Below are 27,362 nucleotides of genomic sequence, written 5' to 3' on the forward strand. Positions count from 1 at the left end.
TTTTTAATGCCAGATTTTAACATCTTGTTCATAGTCTTATCTAATAAAGTACAAAATGAGGCATAGGCTGTATCTTTTGAAGCACAATAAACAGAAATTAGGTCAACTCTGGAAGTTAGAGGCTGAACTCATATTTTTAGTCAAACTGTAAGCATCACTGAAAATCTTCCACAACTTAATGTTCTTTAAAAACTAAAATAAAAAAACCTGTTGTTTCAAAATAGTTAAATAAATTTTACAACAGTTCTATGCTAGACTTTCATGTAGTTTTAAAGATCATGCTTTCAAATACTATTTAATGAGATGGGAAAAGTAGAATGTAAACCTTTAGGTATAGCAGATTCCTAAAGATTTGCACACACAGAAAAATCACCAAAATCTTAATTATGATATTTATGGCTAGACTTAGGACTGATTAAATTTTTAAATTATAATTTTCTATATTTCCATTTTTCTACAGTATTTATTAAATTTATAAATATAAGAAAATAAAGGCCACAGAAACATTTATGGGCCTTTAGGTGACTTTTCAAAACAGTATGTTTTCTGAATATTTGATAAGCTTCTTTTACTACGTGAAGTATCTTTACAAAATGCACATATGTATAGGAAACTATTTATATGCAATTGTATATATATATATATATATATATATATATACATATGTCACATGAGGGTCTAAAAATCTACACACTATATTAATACTAGGACACTGCTGCTGTCTGCTTTAGTTTTATTTTTTAAAGAATATGAAAAGGAGAGAAGACAAATTGTCCAAGTATGAGAGACCTCAAGAAACAGACAGCAAGAAATGACTCATAAAATGTACTTCACATTTCATGTTAAAGTAATATACTGGAGAAAAATGGTAAATCTGAGAATGTAAGAGAACTAGAATATTTTTTACAGAACATGTGGATTTATTAAGTCACATTGACCTGTATTTTTAAAAACTTGAAGCTAGAAAGGGTTGTTTCATCTTCTCAATCGGTTTCTATTCTGTAAGTCTTCTGTTTAATCCGGGAAATTTAAAGAATCCCTCATCCAGCGATTCTAGTGCATTCTGCTGCTGCTAAGTCACTTTCACATAATAGATTATAAAATCATGCAAACACAGAGTATGAATATTGAATCAGCTCAATTTGATGAGAGTTTATAGAGCAAAACTTTGACTTCATAATCTTCTTGGAAAGAAGTGATACAGACATAAAATGTTAAGGGCACATTACCTTAAGTGCCAACATGCGTAGCACAGATAGTGCCATAGAAGGTGTGAATGCTATAGGAGATTAAGACAATTATCGTAAGGTATCTCTTTTAAGAATATAGGTGTAACATGGTGGTTCTCCAAGTGTGGACACTGGAGCAGTGGCATCAGGATCACCTGGGGACTTATTAGAAATACAAACTTTTAAGCCCCACCCTAAACCTACTAAATCAGAACCTGTGTTTCAGCAAGCCCTCCAGGTGATTCTGAGAACCACTCCATCCTGGATGTGGGGATGGTGACTGTGTGGCTCGTGTCGTGGCTGGTGGCATTCCCCGAAAGTCGTTATCATCAGAAGAAAGCCCTCTTACCTAAGGTCCTATGTCCTTCCCAGGGGTCTCCATCCAGTGACTGCTAACTGCAGGTAACAAAGGCCTGGCCACCCTGTCTCAGGACAAGACATCTCTGAAAGGTATCCCAGCTCCTGGTTTCCTGTGGCACCTGCTGAGGTCTTTCCTGTGATTACTCTGGGGCTCAAGTTCTCCTGCTCCGTTCTACTTTCTTCACTCCCCTACAGACACTGATCCCAAGGACACTCTCCAATAAACTTCCTGCAAGCACATTTCTGTCTCAGAGTTTGTTTCTCTGGATCTGAGACCCAACTGAACGTGTACCAGGGTCTACATTAGAGATAATAATTCAAGGCCCAGATCTAGTGCTAGCATATCCCTAATGGACAAAAGTCATGATGGTAAATAAACGTCAGAAGTTCTTTTGATGAAATACAAATTAAAAATGATTATCTAAGAATCATTAATTTTTTTCAATCTTAAAAGCAGCTATGGATTAAGGCTGATGAGGTAAAAATTGAATAGCACCATGAATATCCTGAGACGGTGTGATAACAGAAGTTGAGTGATGCTCTACAGCCAAACCACCTACATTAGAATCCCGACTTCACTTACTTATTAGCTCTGTGACTTGGGCAAGTTATTTACTTCTCTGTACCTCATCTCCTCATTGGTGATATGGGGTTAAGGACCAGGGCTCTTGTTAGGATTAAATGAGTAAATACACCTAAAAACACTTAGAACCATTTAGTGAAAACATTAATGGAAAACACTTAGAAGGAAACACTTAGTGTTTGCAACATTATAAATGTCTCAATAAACATTAACTTTTACCATTTTTTTCTGAATGCTATTAATATTAAAGAAATGTTTAAAAAAGAAATAACAAAACTAAACAAAGAAATAATAAAAATATTTTTCCTGAATATTGATATTAAGAGTAATTAAAGAAATGTTTAAAGAAGACTATGATAAAACATAAGCCAACCATTTGTTGCCTTTGGGTTACCCAGGAAATTAAATATAATTTGCCAATAAGAACACTGATAAATCTAAAGTTTCAATCAATTGACTTAAGTATTTATTGAACAATAACTATATCCCTAAAACTGTGCAATGAAACAACATGATTATTTAGTAGAACTGTGTTAGTAAAAGTGGTCCTGGTACAGTTTAACATGTTTATAGTTCCTTTTATTCTAGGATCCTTTAGAGCCCTGCCTTTAAAGAACTGTGAAAAGTGTTCCATTAAGAAGAGATGAATGGATATATATGATATTCTCCACAATTCAGGAAAATAGGCAATTCTAGCTGCTTCCTAATCAAGCACTCAATAGTGGCTTTGATGAAGCTTCTTTAAAAGCATCACCCAACTCTTTAATGCTGGTTCAGTTCAGTTGCGTCCAACTCTTTGTGACCCCACGGACTGTAGCATGCCAGGCCTCCCTGTCCATCACCAAATTCTGGAGCTTGCTCAAACTTATGTCCATTGAGTCGGTGATGCCATCCAACCATCTCATCCTCTGTCATACCCTTCTCCTGCCTTCAATCTTTCCCAGCATTAGGGTCTTTTCCAAGAAGGCAGTTCTTCGCATCAGTTGGCCAAAGTATTGGAGCTTCAGCTTCAGCATCAGTCCTTCCAATGAATATTCAGGACTGATTTCCTTTAGGATTTGACCCTTTAGGTTTAATCTCCTTGCAGTCCAAAGGACTATCGAGAGTCTTCTCCAACACCACAGTTCAGAAGCATCAATTCTTTGGCTTAACTAATGCTGGTGCTCAATATAAACTGGCTCCTCTACTTAGAACTTCAAGATGATAGCAAAGGAAGAATTTGCAGGAATACACGCAGGGTGAGTACCTCTGCATGTATTTCATAACTTTTTCAGGTTGTCATCCTACTCTTATATGAAGGTTCATTTTATCCACATAATCATCTACGTATGACAAAATCCTTAGAATTCATTTAAAGCCCATCTTTTCTGAGGCTTCCCTTGATTAGATTAGGTCATACTAATCTCTCACTTCTCTAAACTTTTATTACAGTTAATGACACCTGACTGCATGCTTTCTTGTATGTTCTATATGCTTTCATAAGTAAATCTTGTTTTGATAATTAGATCTTAAATGGTTAGACCAATCACGGTCAAACTTTAAGCATAAGAACCACCTAGAAGGCTCCCTGCAATGCAGAGTGCTGGGCCTCACTTCAAGTTTCTGACTCAGTTGGTTTGAGAAGGAATCTGAAAATTTGCGTCTCTAAGTCCCCAGGGATAGTAATACTGCCGGGCGGGGGACCTACTTTGTAAATCACTAAACTAGAGTATATTACAGTGACTTCTACTTTCTGTATAATGACACTGTGCATTAAATTATTTACTTTTTTTCCCTGCCATACTTGTTACCTCAACTGTAATCCAATTTTTGAGCCCACATTTTCTTTTTTCTTGGAATGATTTCTGCTTTACTTTCTAGTGAATTCTTATTCCTATTTCAATTTTCAACTTAAATGTTGCGTATGAGAGAAGCCTATGAAAAGACTACAAGAAACTTTTCCTGTAAGTATATTGCCTTCTGGATTTAAGACTTCAAATGAAAGTGAAAAGTCGCATCTGACTTTGCAACCAGAATACTGGAGTGGGTAGACATTCCCTTCTCCGGGGGATCTTCCCAACCCAGGGATCGAACCCAGGTCCCCCACCATGCAGGCAGATTCTTTACCAGTTGAGCCACCAGGGAAGCCTGAGAATGCTGGAGTGGGTAGCCTATCCCTTCTCCAGCGGATCTTCCTGACCCAGGAATCACACCGGGGTCTCCTGCATTGCAGGTGGATTCTTTACCAGCTGAGCTACCAGGGAAGCCCAATAGCTTCGTATATTTTCTCATTATATTAATTACGACTTTTTGCTGGAATTGCTGGTATACATGTCTGTTTTCCTGAGCATACCATGACCCCTTCAAAGGCAGAAACCATGCAGCGCTCTTATCTGAAGTGTTAGTGCCAAACACAGTGCATGCCACACAGTAGAAGTGTTCAGTAACTATTAAAATGATGAACAAGTCGAATTCATATCCAGCGTCCTAAAGGCTCTCCTAATAGCTCTTCCTAACTTTAAGGAATCTGATTTCTGATTCATGTGAAATATAGATATCAGTGTAATTTTCCTAAAATTTCATATTGCATTGCCTTCTACTACAAAACTATATTGACTCCTAGATTCAGGCTCTGTATAGTCTGGCTCTTAACCAACAGCTCCAGTAGTAGCCAAGCTGTGATACTCATGTCTACTGAATACATAACACGTATTCAACTGGCAAAAATTTGTAAAGCTCTGTTCTTTTTTTTTCCTCCCCAAACACATTCTTAAAATTCATCTGGTCTGCTTAGCTCTTGCACCATTCACTATTTACAGCACTTATTCAACACTTAACCATCAGCTGTCTTAAAATGCTCCCTTATGTATATTTCATTCACCTGACTAGTTGCAATGCTCTGATTCCTAAACGTAAACGTGAAGTCGCTCAGTCGTCTCCGACTCTTCACAACCCCATAGACTGTAGCCCACCAGGCTCCTCTGTCCATGGGGATCCTCCAGGTAAGAATACTGGAGTGGGTAGCTGTTGCCTTCTCCAGGGGATCTTCCCGATCCAGGGATTGAACCTGAGTCTCCCATATTGCAGGGAGACTCTTCACCCACTTTATACTTCTTTTTACTCTATTGTCTACAACAGACAGACTTTAATGTTTAGTTACAATCACATTAAGGAAAATATCCAACATGTTCTTTTAAAAAACGCCTGTGGTCTATACATTTTTTATGTCACCAAATAAAACAGACCCCAATTATTCAAAAGAAGTTAGGAAGACACTCAAATTCCCCTTACTATCTGTGCGTCCTGGCTCAGAAACCCAAAGATTGTCCCAACCAGAAAGAAAAGCTCTGTCTATACTGCTCAGGGTGAGCTTCCCTGGTGGCTCAGACAGTAAAGAGTCTGTCTGCAGCGCAGGAGGCCCGAGTTTGATCCTTGGGTTGAGAAGGTTCCTTGGAGAAGGGAATGGCAACCCACCCCAGTATTCTTGCCTGGGAAATTCTACAAACACAGGTGCCTGGCGGGCTCAAGTCCATGGGGTCACAAAGAGTTGGATACCACTGAGCGACTAACACTTTCACTTCATACTGGTCAGGGAAGCTTTTAGGTCAGATCATGAGGTTATCTCTATTAAGACTGCAATTTTTCTCGAGTTAGACAGAGAAACTGCCAGAAAGCAACAGGCACGAAGCAGGTAGTGGTTACAGGTGGAACTGTGTACCACACCTTGGGAAATGTAGCTGACACGAGTAAAAAGCAGTGAGAAGGGACAGAGACTAGAGGTGTCCTTTAACACAACCAACTAGATAACACTCCATCCAGAGAACAGGCAGAGAGAATGCCATTTTAGGACAGCAAAACCTTTCAGGAAAAATGCCAGCTCCACTGGAAACTGAACTAGGAGTGAGGCATATCACGTCTTCCAGTTTTAATTCCAAAAGCTCCAAAAAGGTACCAGAATCAAGGTGGAAAAGTCATACGCTTCTCTATGACATATGATAGACCATGAGTCTTGACAGATCTTTGAAGCATAGATAATAGAAAAACCTAACACAAGGAATATGGAAGAATACTGCAGAAGAAAAAAAAAGAGAACTTTATCCCGGAAAATCAGGTAAACATCCATGTGAAAAGTGAAAGTTGCTCAGTTGTGTCTGACTCTTTGTGACACCATGGACTGTAGCCCTACAGGGTCCTCTGTCTATGGAATTTTCCAGGCAAGAGTACTGGAGTGGGTTGCAGTTTCCTTCTCTAGGGGATCTTCCTGACTCAGGGATCAAACGCGGGTCTCCTGTATTGCAGGAGGATTCTTTTGAGCTACCAGGGAAGCCCCAAAGATACATGTAGCTGAAAACAATATGATATATGAAAAAAATATACTGTATTATTGAGAAGATTTTAACAAAAAGTCAAAACCCTTCTTAATATGCAAAAATATATGGACTCCAAAAATAAGTGTTTCATAATAATATGGATTCTGGTTGTAAATTATATTGACAAAGATAGGCAATGAATAAGAAGTAAATTGAGTGAAAGTTTTTATTTTGCATAGGACTGATTTAAAATGTTGATTCATTTTTTAGTTCAAAGGTAACAGAAATATATTTCAGAGAGTTGTTTTTTTTTTTTAAATGTAAACATATCAGTCAATTCTCTAGGAGAAGTAGTAACAAAAAGCTTATGTTCTAAATCTCTAAAAATAGTAGGCAGAAATTTATTTAAATGGCCAAAGAAAAACGAAACAGTGGGGAAAGCAAGAAAATATTACAAGCAATAGTATAAGACAAGATGACATAAAACTAAACATATCAGTTGTTAAAACATATGTAAAGAAATATCAAACATGGCTACTAAAAGATTTAAAGTCCAAGGTAAAGTTAAAACTTGAAATTTCACCTATAGTCTAAGACACGAGGTTGGCAGATTTGATATTCTATCCTTTTTCACTTTGGCAATGATACTTACGTTACATTATGCTGTTCACCTAAATATACTAATGAAATTAGGTTCTTTACATTTCAGATATTTAAATTCATTCTACTCTCTGTATGTATATAATATGTATTAATTAAATAGTATAATATAGTTCCTTATTTTTGAGTAAGTAAAGAGGTTTTTTAAAGATATATACATGGTATAGACTATTATGTGAATATATATAAATATGTCATGAAGATATATCTATATAATGGAGATGTGTGTATAAACTATACAATAAAAATTAATATATGTAATAAAACAGTTCTTTGGTTGCACCTCTAGCATCCTATTTAGCAAAGGCATTAATACTATAATATGTAGTAAATGATTAAAATGTAAAACCATTTCAAACAACTTTTTATCCCTTTATGTCAACAAATTGAGTTATTTTGTCTATTTAATACATATCTATTCATTCATATTTAATATAAGCCTATAGCATTCATATTCATACATATATAATAGATTATAACAGAGCTATACTACACAGTTATCATTTTAAGCAGTGATTCAGAGAACAGGGCTCTAAATCCACAGTTCTGAGCATTCATTCACAAAAAAAGAATAATCATATACATATGCACTGCATAGTTATTTAAATTTATCTTATTGTAAAAAAAAAGTTTTTGTAGAGCCTGATTTACAGAAGCAAACTCTTTGTAATTCAACATGAATAAGCGCTTTGGAGCCTAACTTAAGAAAAAAAGAAAGAGGTACTTAAATCTCATATACACACTCAGCCACTGACGACCACTGATTTAGCAGAAAAATAAAACCACTACCCTCTCTTAATTTACAAGCATGGTATTGCTAAAGTTGATGGCGGTTACTCATCATTCAGAAATGCAATCTAATTTTATATTTTCATTTGAAGATTTTAAGGAAGAAAACATGTAACCCAATCATGCCACAATCCAGGTGACATCTGTACTAGGCAGAATCCTGTTGTTATTCTCCTGTCTAGCTGCTACTGATGAGAATGACAAAGTAGTGAAATTACATTTTCCCATTATTATTTCCAGACACTCTCTGGCAATGGTTTGTTGACTCTAATAAACCTTCAGACAAAGCTGTCAGCAAAGGAAATGGCAGAAGGAGAGTAAGGAAAAGCCCCTTCAACAATAAAATGCACCTAAACCTTAGTGCTAGCTTGTATAGTTTCTGATAGCAATTTAATGTGAGTGCTTCAATATTTATTCTGATGCTGTATTTGAATTCCAAGGAGAACAATGTATTCCATCAAGTCACATTATTGAGGATTTTGATGAACATAAACATATTACGAGGTTAAAGAATGAGATGTCTTACCTGCTATAGTATTAAGAAACATCAAATATTCGAAGTTTGAAATTTCCCTTCTTTGCCAGCGCTGCGTCATGTTGGAAGATTTATAAAGCTGTCGAGGAGTGGCCAGTGATATCCTCCTAGCAATTAAGCAAATTATAACAATTTCTTTAAACTCATAACCTTTAAAAGTCCAATAATAACTAATATATGGATTTGATATAATTTGATGTATGGTTTATCCTTCTTAGATAAATTACAAAATACATTTTAGTTGCAGAATTAGCAATATTTGAAAAAAATCTATTACAGAGAAGATACATGTATTTATTTAAAATAAACTAATATGAAAGCACCTATTTGTATAACATTTGCTCCAAGTGGATATTTTACAAGTCAACAAGAACAAAAAAGGTGAAACTGTACTCAGAATAAGTCAAAGTAACTTTTAAACAACACAGCAAACCTACCCCATGCTAAGATGCTAGGTAGATGGTCAGGTAGCAGCTTATAAGCATTTGACTCAAACCTTATATAATAATGACCCCACTGAACTTTTTAAGCCTGTCTCCCCACAGAGTGTGCACATGAGCACAGTCTCTAACCACATGACACATAATCCTCTAGAAGGTCAAAAGCAAACAACTGAGAACTTTGAAAATATAGGAATCCAGAAGAAGGAACATAGGAATATCTTAAGAGAGTAAGTCAGGAGAATTTGTGTAAATTACGAACCTTTGAAGGTACAATGTGTTTCTCTAAAAGCTGACTGATTTTGTGAAAGCATGATAAGGCTGAGTTTTGAATTTATGCCACCTTTAGTGTGTCAGGAATTTTTTCATAGTGCCCCTAGCCCAAGAGAAACATCTAGCAGTTCTCTTTATTGAATAGTTAGGTCTAAATAACTTAACACTTGAGCCATAACAATTTAGTAGCTGTCTGAGAATACAATATTCAAAAACTGAAAGAAAAATAGTATTTTATTTCCTTCTTAAATAACCACAATTACTTACTGAAGGGGTGCAGTGCACACCTGTTGGGCACTGCACAGCTTCTTAAACCTGGGAATCATACCTGACACTACCATTTTCATTTCCTGTCCCACATGAATTTTCATGGCATGCCTGTTCTTTTTTTTAACCACAGCAACCCCTAAAAATTAGTTTCACAAAGCTAAGATGTCATCAAAAAGAATACAAGAATGCAGTGCCATCAAATGTTGAAGATTAGAACTAAGGCGAGCTGAGTTTGCAGCATTTGATAGATGTTGCTGTATTTCCCTAAAAAAACGTCAAACGCCCTGCAGTAGGCCTGAGAGTTCACTGTGATATCTTAGGGCTCCATGGTGGGAGCTGCGGACCTAAGACTATTTTTATCTCCCATGTTTTATTATCATGTTTACATTCACATGAGATCTTAATAACCATGGCAAGAGCTAAGATATATTTTGCTGTTTAGTTGCTAAGTCACATCCAACTTTTTGTGACCCCATGGACTGCAGTCAGCCACGTTCTTCTGTTCCTGGGATTTCCCAGGCGAGAATACTGGAGTGTGTTGCCATTTCCTTCTCCAGGGGATCTTCCCAACCTAGGGACTGAACCTGTGTCTCCTGCATTGGCAAGCGGATTCCTTACCACTGAGCCACCAGAGAAACCCAAGATACAGGGGTTGAAGAAAAGGAAGGAGGAAGGAAGAATGGGAATAAACTCGGTATGTCAAATTAAAATTTGAATTAGGAATTTAAAAAATAATTACATCTAACTCAAGGCTTAAAATGTTAACTTAATATTTTGTAGCAGCCTGGTTGCATATTAACATTTTTGGAGCTTTCCTAGTTATATATACTTGAGATAATAGATACTAAGGATTCCATAAGAACTATATAAGCCTAATTGCAATGGTAAGGGGAATATATACTTCATACTTAAATACTATATTTTAGTACACTTTTCAATTAACTGGCAATATGATTTTCACAGGGCTACTAATAGGGCTTCCAGATTTTAAGCCATTCCAGCACCACTATTCAAAAATTTTCCAGGCCAAATACTCTCACTTACACAATTATTTATGTTATAAATCTTAGCCTTGATTCTGGATTTGTCATAGCAACATGCTAAAATATTTTCTGAGTTATCAATTAATAAGCTATATTGACCCAATTTTTGTTTGCCACTATTATAATTATGTGCTTAGTCCAACTTTCACTGTATTACTATTGTAATCATATTCTTGCTAATCTGACTAGAATTCTTACCAGCAGTGTGCTTAGTTTGCTAAAAGCAATGTATAGAATAAAGTTGTAAATTTATTTGTTGACATTTTAAACCTAGAAAATTTAAGAAGAAAACTGCTGACATGGGAAATAATCCTGAGCACCTAAAACAGTCAAAAACCAAGACCAAACAAATTGTGATAAGGATAAATAATGGGACTCATGGGAGAAGGTTATCATGTCATTCTTAGAGTATGCAGTTGTTTAGAAAAATACAGGCATACGAAATGAATTTAGAAAATCAGATTACTATTAGCAAGTTCATGGAAAGGACCAGTTTTTCCCGTTTACTGCTCTCTTGTTTCTACTATAAACTCACTGAGAGCAGGAACTATGTTATACATACTGTTATGTCCTTAGGTTTTAACAATACTTGAACTAGATGGGGTCTAAATAAGTATAAACCAAATGACTTGAGTTATTGGTTTTCTATTCCCCCAAAAAATAATGGCTAAAGAGAAATGAAATTAAAAAAAAAAATTCAATCATAAGAAGAAGCAAAATTGTAAATAGTAAATCAATAGGGCTATTAAAAATATCCTATAAACATTTAGACATTTGAATGAGTATAGTTGGTACATATTTGGGCTACACAAAAATGCTTTTCCAACTGGGGAATAAGAAGAAGATAAAATTGCCTTCTGGAAAAAAATACTAAGTACTATAACAAATGGTGACCATTTAAAATCATTAACTCTATATATGCAACAAGGTATATTCTTAATGAGCAAAGAATCTAACTATACTCAAAATTTATTGATTATAATGACCATCTGAATAGAAAATAGCAATACATTAACCAAATAATGACAATCAGTATGGAGTCTAGAAAATGGACAAATTTTTTGTCAGTGTATTTCTATCATTATGCATGGGGTAATTCCTGCCAATGTGGACCACTTTGATAGATAACACCAAATAGAAATTAAGAGAGTGGGCTATGATCTTGGGCAAGATAAGTTACTTATCTAAACCAAAAACTTCCTATCTGTAACATAGGATAAGAACTCCATTAAGGTACTTCCTTGTGTGTCTGGTGGTTAGGGCTCCACGCTGCTGCTTCATGGGGCAACCATTCGGTCCCTGGTGGAGGAACTTAAGATCCCTCATGCCACATGGTATGGCCAAAAAAAAAATACAAAGAAAGAAAAAAGTTAAAAAAGAAATCCATTAAGAGTCCACATGGTTTTAAGAATTAAGGGCTGAGTACCCCTCTGCAACGTGAGGACACATGGACAGGATGACCATCTATGAACCTGGAGTTGGGCCCTCAACAGACACCAAATCTGCTAGTGATCCTGGACTTTCTATCCTCCAGAATTGCCAGAAATAAATGTCTGCTGTTTATAAGCTAAAAACAAAAAAATAATTAAAAGAAATAATGCTTATAAACTTGAACACAAAGTATAGTCCCTGGGACTTGGAAAGTGCTCAGCAAATGAGACATGCATGTAAACTAAAGGGTGTTAATTAGGCCCTGCTCAGGTCAGTTCAGTCACGTCCAACTCTCTGCGACCCACGGACTGCAGCATGCCAGGCCTCCCTGTCCTTCATCAACTCCTGGAGTCTACCCAAACCCATGTCCATTGACTCTGTGATGCCATTCAACCATCTCATCCTCTGTCGTCCCTTTCTCTTCTTGCCTTCAATCTTTCCCAGAATCGTGGTCTTTTCTGCTAGCTTTATGGAAATATTCCTTTTGTTCTAAATCTTTGCAATGTGATCTCTTTGGTGGGCTTGCCCAAGAAGTGGCCTAAATGATACGTGAAGTCGATTTTCTGGCAGTATACCTGCCTTTAGTTTGATCATTTTTGTCTGTTTGCTTCTAAAGCAGACTCCTTTGGGCTTAGTTTAGGGTATATTCCCTAGCTTTTGATAAACTCTGCTTTAAACTGACAAAACCTGATGTCAAAAAAACAAAGTAAAGAATGGATCCCTTGGCGATTTTACCAAGATACTCTCAGCTGGAAGGCTTCTATTTGTAGGAGTCAGACATCATCCCTTCCCTTTGACAGTTCTCTAAATGTAATAGGATCTTACATATCACACACTCTTGGTAGGTGTCTGTGTGTATATCTATTTACCTGCTCACCCAGCTACCTATCTCCTTACCTACCTACCATCTATATCTATGTGTGCATGCCCACATGCATGTGTATAGTGTATATGTGTGTTCACAGTCCACAAAGTGCATTCATTTTATGGTCTCAGGACACTTGTTGAAATATCTTTCGCAAAACACTGTGCCCATTTTATAGCAGATGAGAACTTCATTCTTCTTGCTTAATGTTATTCATTCTTTCAACATGTATATACTGAGTTCCTACAATCAGATCACACCCTATCATTGTTACCCAACCAGTAAGTGTCAGGTCTGAGCCTAGCTTCAATGTTCCTCCAGCCTCCATCTGCTACCTCCAAAGCTAAATATCACAGGAAATAAACAAAACTGAACTTATAAGTATTTTATTAGGAAACAAATAATGAGTTGAGTCTTTTGGGGGGAACACCAAGGGGGCAACAAAAAAGTGTCTTAAGATAGAATTTCCGAAGTTACTAAACATATGTTTTGTTTCCAGTTTTTCCATCAAGAAAAAGGTTGAAAGGAAAATTACACTCATAAGAAATAAGGAATATAGTAAAAGACTTTCTGGTTGTTTTAAACGATTTCAGGTCCTGACAAGTAGAAGAATACCGAAAGAAATCAGAAAACTCTATTGGTAATCTTTGAAGAATCATGGTCACTGAGAAATACGCCAGGAGGCAGATGATTATTCTTTAAAAGGAAAAAGTTAGGCCTGTTTGTGAGTTCTTAGTGTCAATTCCTGGAAAAATTCTTGACTTGATGATTAAACAATTTGTAGGTACTTGTGAAAGGAAGTAGTGATTACCAAGAGTCAGCTTAGATTTCAATAAAAAGCCTTGCAAAACTAACTTCATCTTTTTTTTTTGCTAGATTAAATGCATTTTTCTTTTGACCTGTATTTTATATAAGTACTTCGTTGTCTACTAATGTCTTAAGTGAATTTTGTTGTTCAAAATAACAAATATCCTGAGCATGTGCATACATGTCTGTGAATTGGTTTTATACTATAAGCTTAATTGAGAATAAAGACTTTGTAATGTATGGTAACTCTAGTTGAGTAGCACTTACAAGCACCTTTGCAATTAGGCAGTGTGCTAGGTATTGTAGATTAAAAGATAAATAAGACACAGTTCCTGTCTTTTAAATGTCTGTAGCCTATTTAAGGGGAAGATAGACAAAGATTGGTTTTCCTTTCCATGCATGCAGTGCTCTGGAATAACTCCCAGGCACTTAATGATCTACACAGAACACACTGTTGCTTGTCTGCCCAAAGCCGATTATTCTCTTTCTTCCTTAACAACAGAAAGTGTATTTTTTTTCAGATAGGAAGTGGCAGGGAGTTCAGAGGTATATTTTTCCTTGACTTGTAGGGGATGATTTGGCTTCACGTTCAGTGTTCAGTGATTGTTTTAGGGGCAGGAAGGTAACTCCATTCTGGCCAAAGAGACTTCTAAATATACTCCATTCTAAAACAGAATTTCAAGAAGTCCTTTGTGGCCTTCTCGTACTTGAATGCAGTTGTATGAAGATGTGGTATTCGGAGAAGTAGTGGTTATTTTGTGAACATGAGGCCAACTTAGAGTCCTGACATTACTGAACGTCTGAGCCAATACTGGCAATTCCTTTTTTCATGTTTTAAATTTTTATTTATATATTTATTTATTTTTGGCTATACCGGGTCTTCCTTGTTGCTTTTCTCTAGTTGTGTGTGGGGACTACTCTCCAGATGTGGTTTGTGGGCTTCTCACTGTGGTGGCTTCTCTTACTGCAGAGCACAGGCTCTAGGCACGCAGACTTCAGCAGCTGCAGCACACAGGCTCGGCAGTTACGGCCCACCGGCTCTAGAGCACGGGCTCGGCAGTCGTCGTGCACGGGCTTAGCTGCTCTGTGGCCTGTGGGGTCTTCCTGAATCAGGGATCGAATTTGTGTCTTCTACATTGGCAGGTGGCTTCTGAGCCACCAGGGAATCCCCTGGTAACTTCTTTTTAATTCCACCTCTTTCATAAAAGAAAACGCCCACAACCAAAACCCTATTGGTTATGCCACTTTTAATCAGTTATTCAGTTACTTGCAGCCAAAACCAACCAATTGATATTAGTGACACACATAATTACTGACCATGTTTTCTACACAGAGTAGTATCTTTGACTAAGTAAGATTTCAAAATAATGCATTTAAAATACAAAGATGAAAGATTCAGGAAATGATTATAACCACACCATAATGTGTGGTTAATAATCTCAATAAACCCTAAGAGTTTTATTACTGTAATGAAGAAGTCTTTTTACACAACATTTATAAAAAACTATATGTTATTACACAACAATTAATCACAAACATCATGAGGGTTTTGAAGCATCATGAAGCAAAAATGTCTTAACATGCTTGCTATAAGATGTGATCAACTTTCTTACTTTGTCATTTAAATAAAATTATGCCCTATTCTGTCATTCTTCAAATAGCTGTTTCCATAACCTCTTTCCCTACAAATGACCTGCAGAGGAAGACAATTCCTTGGTTTTCAAAATTATTACAATGGCATAACTCTATTCAGATTTCTGTTGTATTGAGATGTAAATATGTTAGCAAACCATAGATAATGTGTAATATGATATAATTACCTGGCTTGTGGCAAACCATAGCTGGTCCCTACTCCAACCCGAGGCAAGCTATAGACGACTTTTTTTACTGTGGCTTGATCAGGGAAATTAAACATAACCGAAGCTGTAGCAAGAAGAAAAAACATGATTTAGAAAACCACAGGAGAGCTAACCATCAATTTCAGAAATCATTTTTCAAGTGCCTTTCATGATTTATTTGTAAAGGTAATGAATCTTCATGGAAATTAGATTTCCTTGTAAGTTTATCGTAGGATTAACATTTTCAAACAAATACTTTCTTTTTTAATTTTTATTTTTGCATTAGCAGCAGCATATCAAAGAAAGAAATACAATGCAAAAACCCAAGTCAGTATCACATCATGTCAATTATTAACATTCAAATATGAGCACATTTTCTTTCAAAATATTTAAGGAGACTTACTTCGGTTTGCCATAAACACTTCCAAAGCAGTATTTTGTAGAAGATAACGTCTTGAAAATACAGCTCGTATCTCGCTGAACATCCATTTTCCATGAAGTCCCTCAGTGTATGCAAGAACCTAAAATAAACAGTTTGAAGGGAATTGTCAGTCAGTGGAATATGTGTCTCAGACTCAGTCTGACAATACCTTAGACAGCGCTGTATAAAAGTCAGTAAATTAGGGGTTATTTTCCTGAATTCATGATGTATCACAATATTGTCAATCATGTGATTCTGTATATTTACAAAATTTCTACCTTTCTAAATTTTTGGACCTGGCTCATGTACAAAGGAAGGAACAAAGGAACAGAAAAGTTGTAAGTTCAAGGTGACCCTGTGACAAAACAGGAATTGTGTTATGCCTTGGTGGTCTTATATATGATTGGTTAGACCAGGTGGCTGGATACATACGGTTGGTGCTTTTCCAATGTCATTTTTCCTCCTCCTTCCTTGCTTAATGAAAGACCATTTAGTCCTCAAAGTGGTCAACCCCAAGCAAGGGTTCATGATTGGTTTAAGCCTGGGGTCAAAGAACATTTCTGGTAAAAGGTGAAATAGTAAAAATTTTTCAGATTCGCAGGCCACCTGTCCTCACAACTATTCAACTTTGCCATTGTGGTGTGAAAGCAGTCCCAGACAATGTTTAAGTAGATGGGCATGACTCTGTTCCAATAAAATTTTATTTGCAACAACGGCCTGAATTTGTTCCTGAGGCCAGAATTCATCTGACCTTTGATCTAAGATAGTGATGATAAAGTCATTCTTTGCTTTCTCCAAATTCCCTTGCAACTATAAGTAAGGAAATATGACCCTGAGCTGGCTAATGAGAATGAAACCAGTCATTTGGGGATGTTCCAGAAAAGCTGATAAAAGGAGTCATATGTAGCTGGCACACTTCTGTCTCTTCCTTGCTTGAAAGGAGATGTAATGGCAGAAGTGTAGAAGCAATTGTGTAGCCATTACAGGAAGGCCAAGGGAATCCCAGCAAGGTTGACCCTAATACTAAGTTGCTGAAACATTCTCAACAACTATCCATACGTGGACTTCTTGATTCATGATACAGATAAATACACATTTGATTATTCTGCTGCAGTCAAATATGCAATAAACACATTTTTGGAGATAACAGAGATAGTGAAGGACAGGAAAGTCTGGCAAGCTGCAGTCCATGGAGTCACAAAGAGTCAGATACAACTTAGTGACTGAATAACAACAAAGTAAGTATAATCTCAGAAACAAGAAGAGATCTTTCCATGAAAGCTATGATGGCACTTTTATACTGAAAGTGGTATGCCAGGAGGATGGGTGATTTTATGCATGTTTACATATATTCTTTATTAGACTTTATATATATTAGTGTGTGTATATACATATACATATTAACATTTTTATTTTTCTCTTTGAGAACCATGATTTAATGGATATTTGACCAAGTATTCTTTTCCATTAATCATATTATCAGTTTATTTTATTGAATACCTTTAGCAGGCAGGTGGCTCACACATAGAAGTTGGTTTGACTCTAAGTGCTTCATGTAAAATTGTCTTACCAACTGGACCAGTTATTCAGTGATTGGCTCTCGGCTCTAGAGTCACCCTTAATTGCTTATCATGTGAAAATGAATCTGTGCCCTTAATTTTTCCTTTGGTAGCCGGGAGCATGTTGAGGTCCATCAGCAAAGGACTCTGAAGAGACGATGCAGAAACAAAGGGTTTTTCTTCCCCATTCTGTATGCTTACCTAGAAGGTCTCTGCAGAGCGTGGGCTTCTCCAGGGCCTGGCTCCTGCAGTGTGTGATGGCTGACAACACCCGGTGACTACAAGTTTTCTCCAGTACTTCAGTGCCCCAGGCACTTTTGTAGCAATGTGCTATGATGAGAACCCTCCTATAAGGAGCTTCACCAATCCCTAGGGGGTGGTTTTCCGGAAGGTTCCAAAAGACAGAGCACCAAGCTCCCCCAGTAGGGCATCAGAGTGACTTCTGTACCACAAAGGGCGCTATTAGCCATGCCCTCCCTACTTAAGTCAGGGGCCTCTGCTTGGGTTCAACGTCAGCTCAAAATACAGTGGCTGCTCCTCATGTATTCTGTTCCTATGTTCTTTAGAGTTCTTTTTATTTACTAACTTGTTTCTCCAAAATTTGACTAGAATTTATACTGTTATTATTTCTATGTTATAGTATTTATAAATTATAACACTTTCCCTGTTCCAATTGCTATGTGGCTTCTTTCTCTTGATTGGTTACAAACTGATATAGGAACTCAATCAGTTCTCCTCCAGGCTGGGACCACAACAGTCCTCAGGGACCCTCAGGGACCCTTGGGAGCAAGAAAAAGGAAACTGAGATAATCAGAGGAACTCAGTAAAGCCTGGAGGTGAAGAGTAAAAGGAGACAGAATAAAATTAAATTATTTTGCTAGCAAGTAATAAACAGCTTGGGCTTCTGTGGCGGCTCAACGGAAAAGAATGCGCCTACCAATGTAGCAGTCATGGGTTCGATCCCTGGGTTGGGAAGATCCCCTGGAGAAGGAAATGGCACCCACTCTAGTATTCTCCCCTGGAAAATTCCGTGGACAGAGGAGACTGGCAGGCTACAGTCCACGGGGTCACACAGAGTCAGATATGACTGAGCAACTAAATTAACATCAACAACCATAAACAGCTCAGGAGGCAAATTCCAAAAGATAGATCCAAAGTTCCAAGCTGTTTTGAACAAGGACAGCATCATCTGAATGAGCGGTACAGCTTCCATTCAGAGGAGTCAAGGAAAAGAAAATTTTCCTTTACAGTCACTGACATTATAGTTAAGCTTCTGAACTCCTTAAAAGGGGCTGATAAAAGACAGTGCTCTGAGGCATTCATAATTTCCTGCCAGAAAACCCAAGAGAGCCAACAGTCCTTTTCTTTTTTTTAAAGCATGCCACCTCCTACTTCTCGTTTCCTTCCAGATTGATTATGGAATGAAACTCTCCTAATTTAATTAAAACTTCTCTTTTAAATATCCTTTCCTGTGAACTGCCTTTCCTGGGATCCAACTTAAGAGTTATCATGTACTAGCTCCAGTATCTCTTCTATGACATCATTTTGTTTCAGTTCTGTGCATGGAACTTATTTATTTATTTGTTTGCTTTTTGTCGGTCCCATCCCTGTGACGTGAAAGTTCCATGACAACAAGGTCCTCAGTCATCTTATTTACTGCTCAACACACAGAGCCTAAAGCAAGCCTCGCACATATGTGCTCCATATACATTTGTTTATTGAATAAATCACCAAGAGAAACGGACAGAGATAATACATATGGGGAGGGCTGCAAAGAGATCTTACAAAGTATGTGCATCTTTGACTTCTTTGCTGAACTGGAAAGAGCTTTCCAGTTTCACTTTCAGACTTTTCATGTTTATTATCCTAATGCTGGAGCCCGCCAGAAGTCTCTTCTGACTTGAGATTTAATCAAGATCTAAACAAAGAGATATAAATAGAATAACTGTTTTATATTTTCTAGTAGTTTAATTTGCACCCACAAGGAACTCTAGATTGGGTTATGTGCTGTGCTGTGCTCAGTCACTAAGTCATGTCCGACTCTTTGTGATCCTGTGGACTGTAGCCCACGGGGCTCCTCGGCCCATGGGATTTCCCAGGCAAGAACACTGGAGAGGATTGCCATTTCCTCCTCCAGATGATCTTCCAGACCCAGGGATCGAACCTGCATCTCCTGCACTGGCAGGCAGATTCTTTATCATTGAGTCACTAGGGTAGACTGGGTTATACCATACATACCTTGAAAGGTCTGTCTCCATAAAAAAAGGATTCCTTCATTCTAGAGGGGCTATGGAAGGTCTTTTAGGCTAAGGCATTTTAGTTGATAGACTTAATGCCTCTCATTTAAGAAAATATATACTGAGGTGTGTCACAGAATATCATTTGATACCCCTGTTAAACATCAGTTTCATTTCTGTTAAGTAATTAGACATTTTTTTTGGTAGTGAAATTACTGCAGATAGGATGGAAAATGAAATATTTAAAGAAATGATGAACCGTTGAGATAAACCACTAGCATTCAAATAACGTCACTGATTGCCATGATCGCCTGGGACTATACCCTAGTCCCCTTTCCTCTCCTCTGCTCAGATGCCAAGAGAAAGCCCAGAAACAGAGCATGAGGGTAACTACAGCGAGTTTACCGACACACACTCGGGGGCTCGTGGAGGCCAAGTAGAACGCTGTGATGCTGGAGGCAGAGAGACTAGTTAGGATGCTACTCTGGGCATGTGATGAGTTTAATCAATTTGTATATGCTTCAAAAGGGCAAAAGGATATCATTTATAGTTGATTAAACACTGAGTTTATGGCATGTTTCTATAAAATTCTGGGCATCAAGCCTAGGTCTGAAATATGACTTGATGCTATAAAATTGCCTGTATTTTATTTATACCTCCACTAGTTACATACATAGTGTTCTGTAAGTTTCAGGCTCTTCTATAATAACGGTATAAGTTACTTTTTCATTTAGTCCAAGATATTTTTCTAAACCATAGAAGTACTTTCATCTAGACTTGAGGTTTGTGGTTTTGTTCTCTTTCTTAAGTCAATCTTTCCATATCATCTGATTTGTGCTTCCCAGGCTGTCCAAATTACTTAATATACTATGAAACCAATCAACAAATGCTGAACTAGTCTACTCAGTTTCATTTTCTGAAAAGTTGAATAAAGAATTTTTATTACGTCATATGGACAGAGGAGCCTGGTGGGTTACAGTCTGTGGGGTTGCAAAGAGTGAGACACAACTTAGCACCACACACAGAGGTCATAAACGGGAAAAAGCATCTTGATCACAAATTTTATGAAACTTTTGTGATTTTCATAAGTGACCACTGACCTGCTTTGAACTAAGGGCTTAATATCCAAAAACAGTGAAGGGAGAGACAGATCACGCTGGCTTTATACCCTGAGGTCTGCCCCACTCACTTACGAACTGAAGCACACAGGACGCAATCTAAAACAAATGTAATAGAGACCCCTTGTAAACCACTTCACCCAAATCTGTGTTTAACATATATTATTTGATGACTGTGTTGAAGAAAAATAGAGCTGCTGTGCACTCATGTGTATCAGACATGCATATTTGTCGGAAACATGGGTATGGCTGTCAAATCAGTTTCATCTTTTTTTCCTTTAACGGCAGTTAATATTGTGTGACCTAAAAAGTACTTGTTTCGTGATAGCTTTGGTGATCTCAAATTGTCTGACTGCATATTTCAGGACAAGTATTTGGATATGAAAAAACTAAATTTTCCTTTAAGCTGTATTTTCTGTTAAGAATTGATGAGAATGATGCAAAGGGCTGGCGAGAACACGCCCTGTTCGGTGTTCATCAGGTCATCATATCACTGCAAGACACTTGCAGCTTGAACAGTTTAATTAAAGGGCTGTTAGTGCAATGGAAAACTGTAATCCCCATTACTTTTGTAATTCTGTACATATTATCAATGATTCTGGATGTAACAAACATATTCAGGATGGAACAGTACAAGAGTAGTTTTAGGTTTGCATTCATACACGGTCATCCATGCTCTTTTCCCTTTTGCCAGATGAATACAGAGGATTCTAAGGCCCAAAAGAAAACCAGAACCACAAAGTGGAAGAAGCTCGGGTTCTAAATTGACCACGTGGAAGATCATCTCTGACTGGCAGTCAAGGTCATAGAACATGAGATGAGGCAGTAGGAAGCAGCAAAAATGGCCAAATGTTTGGAATTGCCTTCTTCCAGTTCTCACTGCATGTCGTGGCGATACCAGTTCTTCACCAAAGGTATAGAGAGCATAAGATGTAAGAAGTAACTAATTAGAAGTGTATGGAAAAAATGAAATAGCAACACAATGGACTATCCTCTTCTAATTGGGCAATGAATGATTTTCCAAGAGGTCAGTTACGTATGCACAAGGAAAAAGGAGGTTTTCAGATCCTTACCTTCTTAAAATCTATCTGCCTGAGGATGAATATGTGAGAGAACTACACATTTTCTTTCCCATCTTTTCCCATTGTCATTCTCCAATTACAAAATGGGAGAGGGGCTCTCTATGATGTATCATCTGGGGTACAAAATCTGTTGAGGGGGTAGGAGCCTCAAAGGACTCATTGTCCTCAAGGGACAATTCAAAATACTGAAGGAAGTGTTGGAAAGTGTGTGCCCTCAATGACTGGATTTGAAAAAATCTTTTTCAAGTTAAATGGTTTCATAATTCTTTACTTTCAAAGAGCTGAAGTTGGGTCTAATTCGGTTGGTAGTGGAAGATAATTAAAGATAATTTTTGATGATAGATCCACTAGGTGATTTTTAGCATACAACTTAGAAGTGGCACAAAAAGCTATATGAATAATGCTGGAATAAAATGTCAATATCTCCTATTTACTTACAGTTTAAAATTGTGAACAGGATTTTTCAACAGAACTACAAAAAAGAAAGTTTAAAACGATAAGAGGTATCATTCACACTGGTCAGAATGCCTATCATCAAAAAGTCTATAAATAATAAATGGTGCAGAGGGTACAGAGAAAAAGGAATCTTTCTACACTGTTGTTGGTAATATAAACTGGTATAGCCTTTATGGAAAGCAGTATGGTGGTGTAAAAGCTACAAACAGTTAGCATATGATCTAGCAATTCTACTCCTGGGCATGTATCTGGAGAAAACTATAACTTAAAAAGATACATGCATCCCAGTATCCCTACAGCACCATTTATAATAGCCAGGACATGGAAGCAACCTAAATGTCCATCAACAGATGACTGGATGAAGAAGATGTGGCATAAATATACAACGAAATATTACTCAGCCACAAAAAAGAATGAAATCATGCCATTTATAGCAACAAGAGATTATCATACTAAGTGAAGTAAACCAGAGAAAAACAAATATCAGATGATATGGTCTGTATGTGGAATCTAAAAAAAAAATGATAAAAATGAACTCATTTTCAAAACAGAAATAGATTCAGACATAGAAAACAAACATGATTACCAAAGGGGAAAGGGCGGGAAGGGATAAATTAGGAGCTTAGTATGAACACTTATACACTGCTTTATATAAAATAGATAACCAACAAGGAACTAATGTATAGCACAGGGAACTATACTCAATATCTTGTAATAACCTATAATGGAAAAGAGTCTGAAAAACAATATACATCTGAATCACTTTGCTGTATATCTGAAACTACCACAATACTATAAATCAACTATATTTCCATTTTTAAAAAGTTAGGAGTAGCTTTAATATTGATCCCTGTATTGTTCTAGCAATAAATAATATTCCTATGTAGATATACTAACCATCTCATTGAGATGAACTTCCAGTAGCATTTTAACCTTTTATGTTTTGTAATTATTTTTCAAAGTTCACAATATATTTATGCTGTATGGTTATAAGCTGATAATATTTCTAAAAACAATTTGTTTCAGAATAAAAATGTTAAAACATTTAAAATTTTATGGTCTTAGGAATTTAAAATATTAAAATTTTAATTCATTAGTGTATACGCTTTCTGTAGATTAGTAGAATATAGTGATCAATATACGACTTTCAAGCACAGAATAGTTTTAGATTAGTTAAGTTTGGAGGAGGGATCAAATGGAAATATTTGTTGAATAACAAAGAGGAATTATATAAAATGTCCACTTGGAAAAAGAGATTATTTGTACATTTTAAAATGGATGTCGATAGCCAAATCATTATTCCTTTGGATATGTTTGATTCTACTGGGCATATCTGAAAAAGGATTAAGAATTTTTTTTTTAAGAATTTTATTTTAAAATACCAATATGTAGAACATGCTGGATACCACATCTTTAAAAAAGGTTAAACTTATGAAAAATATTAAATGTTAACATGTGTAATATGTAAATTGTTTTACACATGTGTAACATGGTATAAAAGTCTTTTACAGGGTGGGTTAAAAAAATGTTAGAGGACAGTTACCATGGACCCACACTATACAATAAAGAAAACCTCAAATAGCTCATGGAAAAGTCTCACTTTACCCTTTTATCCAATTAATAATGAATAAAGTCATCAAAATAAAACTGTCAGGGGTAGGCATGGTAATCAGCAAAATCTAATACAGACCAAAAAATGATCACTGAGTGAAACCTTTTCATTAAAATTTAGATGGAAAATAATTAGTCTCAATGAAAATAAATAATTCATGTAATATAAAATTGAAAATGGAAAAAACTGAAAATGGTTTAACTGTGAAGTAAATGATCAAGAAATTAGGCTGGCAATAAGACAGTTTCCAGGAAATACATTTTCAATGAAAATTTTATAATATATACTATATTGTTATACTTCTGAGGTTAAACATTCATAAACACAGCCATTATCACTATATGGATTAAAATTGCAGGGTCAAAATATCATATAACTGAGAAAAATTTAGGCAGCTCATCTATAGAGAGCTTTTTCTTTAGTTTTATTTTATTTGGCTATGCAGAGAGATATGTGGGATCCTAGTTCCCCAACCAGGGGTGGAACCTGTGCCCCCTGCAGTGGAAGTGCAGTCCTGGCCACTGGACCACTAGAAGGCAGGGAAATCTCCAGAGAGCTTTTTATTTAGCATTTTACTCTAATTCATCACTTTATGTATCTGCCTCTCCTACATGTAAAGCGTTCCTAGGGTCCACCTCTCAGTTCATTTATAATTCTTCAGCTTCCATATCGTAAGATGAAGGAAATGACAGTACCTAAACTCATAGGGTAGTTGAATGAGTTCTGAATGAGTTCTTTTTAAAAAATGCTTAGTACAGTTCCCGGCAAACAGGAAGTGCTCGACAAATGCTAGTTCTACTCTAATGCCTACTTTCTCGTGTGCATGTGTACAGACATACACATATACATGCACTGAGCACATCCTTGGTTTTAACCTTCAATAATGACACTGCCAGCGAGAGAGTAGAAAACCTGGACCACAGCATATGACCTTTAAAACTAACAGCCATAACTATTGTTTCCTTAGTGGCAGTTTGCATTCTAGAAATTTTCCAGAATCACAGTGCAAACCTCTAATTAGAAAGCCCAACTATTTGGGACCCCAGTTACCACATCCACTGTTAGCAATGATAACTCTAGAAAGTGAAAGTGAAAGTCGTTCAGTCGTGCCTGACTCTTTGAGACCCCATGGACTGTCTATGGAATTCTCCAGGCCAGAATACTGGAGTGAGTAGCCTTTCCCTTCTCCAGGAGATCTTCCCAACCCAGGGATCGAACCCAGGTCTTGCACATTGCAGGGGGATTCTTTACCAGCTGAGCCACAAGGGAAACCCAAGAACACTGGAGTGGGTAGCTTATCCCTTCTCCAGGGGATCTTCCTGACCCAGAAAATGAACCAGGATCTCCCACATTGCAGGCGGATTCTTTAGCAACTGAGCTATAGTGTCTTCTATAATTAGGCCAGCTCTTGCTACCAAACTCTTTTCATGATTTATCAGTTGATTTTTTAGTGACTCTTATTTAACAAATATTTATTGATTGACCATCACCAGTAGATAGCGAATGAGAGGCAGAGTCCCTGTTCAAAGAGGTCATAGGCTCATGGGGACTCTCCAACAATGGGGAAGGTGTGGGTGGAAGCAGGGAAGGAAGAGGGTCTCACTCAAGCAGAAGGAACAGGTAAATACAGTGCCTTGGGGAAGGGTTCAGGCAGTCTGAAATATATATTGTCAAGAGGAGAGAGGTGAAAAATAACCTGAGAATAATGAAAGGTGTGCAGGGAACCAGGATTTGGGGGCTCGATCACGTAACTCATGTTAAAGAGTTTGGACTTTTGATCTGAAAGCAATGATGAGCCCCCTTTGTTAAACAAAGAGGTGAGATGATTAAATTCAAACTTTAGAAATCACTGCTGTGACTACAGTTTAGAGGCTGTTTTGACTGGTGAAGGACAGTGCCATTCTAATAAACTACGCAAACATTATTTTATACTCATTTGTAGAAAGCCATGAACTCTTTCCAAAAGGTAGGATTTGTACCACTCCAATAATCTCCCTCATACTACAGAAAGTGCTTTTAAAACGATCTGTTCTATAACATACATCCCCGCAACTGCAGAGTTCATTAAAGTAGAGACTAGGTTGTATTCCTTATAGAATCAGTACATGAAAGGAACTCAATCAATTTTGTTGAATAAAATATAGTAAAATTTAATTTACAAACAAACTCTGATTTGCACTTGGAGTCCTCTGTGCCTCCTTCATCTTCAAAGGCATGTAACTCTCAAAATTAGGGTAAAACTCTCAAAATTAAAAAAAAATGATATTGGCAAGGTTGCTTCATTTTTGTCCTACTCATGAATGTCCCCATGTGTAAGTATTATATATTTGGCTGTGTTTCATTTTCTCAAATTTGGCAAACTCTGAAATCTTGTATTTGTCCCTCTGCTATAATTTTACAAAGGAAAGGGCCAGGAGATGGAGAACTCTACAGTATTAGAAGGAAACTATTTTCTAGTTTCTAGTACTCACTTTCATTTCTACACTGAGCATATTAACTTCCTTGGTGTTACTCTGCATAGTGACAATTTTTAAAGCATTCATGCTTATATATCTCCAAATAATCCTATCAAGTTATTTGGGTTTCTGGGTTAGTGGGTTTTCTTTTGAATCAAACTGTTAACAGGGTATGATTTTGTAGATAGTATAAACTGTCAGCACAAACTGTTTTTCTCTTTTTGGAAATATTTCTTATTAAAGTTTTTAGATACAGTCAGAAATGATACAAGATCAGATGGGAGAGCTGCAGTAATTATTGTTGCAGACGTAATTATGTCTACAATGAGCAGATGTAAAGAGAAACTGCTTTTGATTAGAGATCTAATCAGGGTATACAGAGAAATCTTTGAAACCATTTTAACATTTTTTATTTTCTACTTTTTATTTTACAAATTTAAAACAAAAATTTAATTATATATTTCTCATTTAGTGAGAAATGCATAATGAAAAGAGGTTTTTTTTTTTTAAAGTTTAAAGGTAAAACTATTCTTTTTTCTCTAGTTGATGTTTATTTATGTTATCCTGAAAACAAAACAAAACTGCATGCAATAAAGATACTTGTGCACTTTTCAATTCATACCATGAGAGCTTCAAATATTGGAAAAGAAATCTGGATCCCAGCACATCATGAAAATCCTAACAGAGTTTAAAAACCATATGTGCGTATGGGGGAAAAAAAAGCGTATGTGCATATGGTACACAAGCAGGTATTTAAGAAGTGGTAACTGCTTGTACTAATACTGGTATAAAACTCCATATTAAGCTACAAGGGGCATTATACCGAGCTCTTACATTCTCATTCTAACCACTTCGATCGCTTTCCGCTCCCAAATGTGCCATCTTCAGTCACGCTTCTGCACCCTTGCACATGGTGTTTCTTCTGCATGGCAGATCCCTCCCTAGTCTGTTCTGATGAACTCCTATTGATGCCTAAGCTCGAAGAGCCTGCTGTTGCCTCTGAGAGCCC

At 36.8% G+C, this 27,362-nt stretch overlaps 1 protein-coding gene and 1 long non-coding RNA gene across 9 annotated transcripts in view; one reads left to right on the forward strand and one right to left on the reverse strand.

Moving 5' to 3' along the window:
* Positions 1-27,362, reverse strand: part of NBEA (neurobeachin) — a 650,396-nt gene that overhangs the window by 111,036 nt on the left and 511,998 nt on the right. For 7 of the 8 annotated variants that reach the window (XM_081551831.1, XM_081551834.1, XM_081551833.1 and 4 more), the window contains 3 exons: positions 15,816-15,933; positions 15,395-15,497; positions 8,437-8,552 (listed from right to left, as the gene is read on the reverse strand). In XM_081551831.1, the coding sequence (XP_081407957.1) occupies positions 8,437-8,552; positions 15,395-15,497; positions 15,816-15,933 (337 nt within the window). Of the gene's footprint in view, positions 1-8,436; positions 8,553-15,394; positions 15,498-15,815; positions 15,934-17,593; positions 18,935-27,362 lie in introns of those variants that run through there. The other variant, XM_081551838.1, reaches the window with a different exon arrangement.
* Positions 18,980-22,276, forward strand: LOC145530440 (uncharacterized). Its single transcript, XR_014071771.1, has 2 exons — positions 18,980-19,180; positions 21,442-22,276. It is a non-coding gene; the product is annotated as an uncharacterized LOC145530440 (long non-coding RNA).

Source organism: Giraffa tippelskirchi, chromosome 12 (assembly GCF_054371585.1).
Source record: "Giraffa tippelskirchi isolate mGirTip1 chromosome 12, T2T-mGirTip1v1.2.pri, whole genome shotgun sequence".
In the NCBI taxonomy this organism is placed as follows: domain Eukaryota; kingdom Metazoa; phylum Chordata; class Mammalia; order Artiodactyla; family Giraffidae; genus Giraffa; species Giraffa tippelskirchi.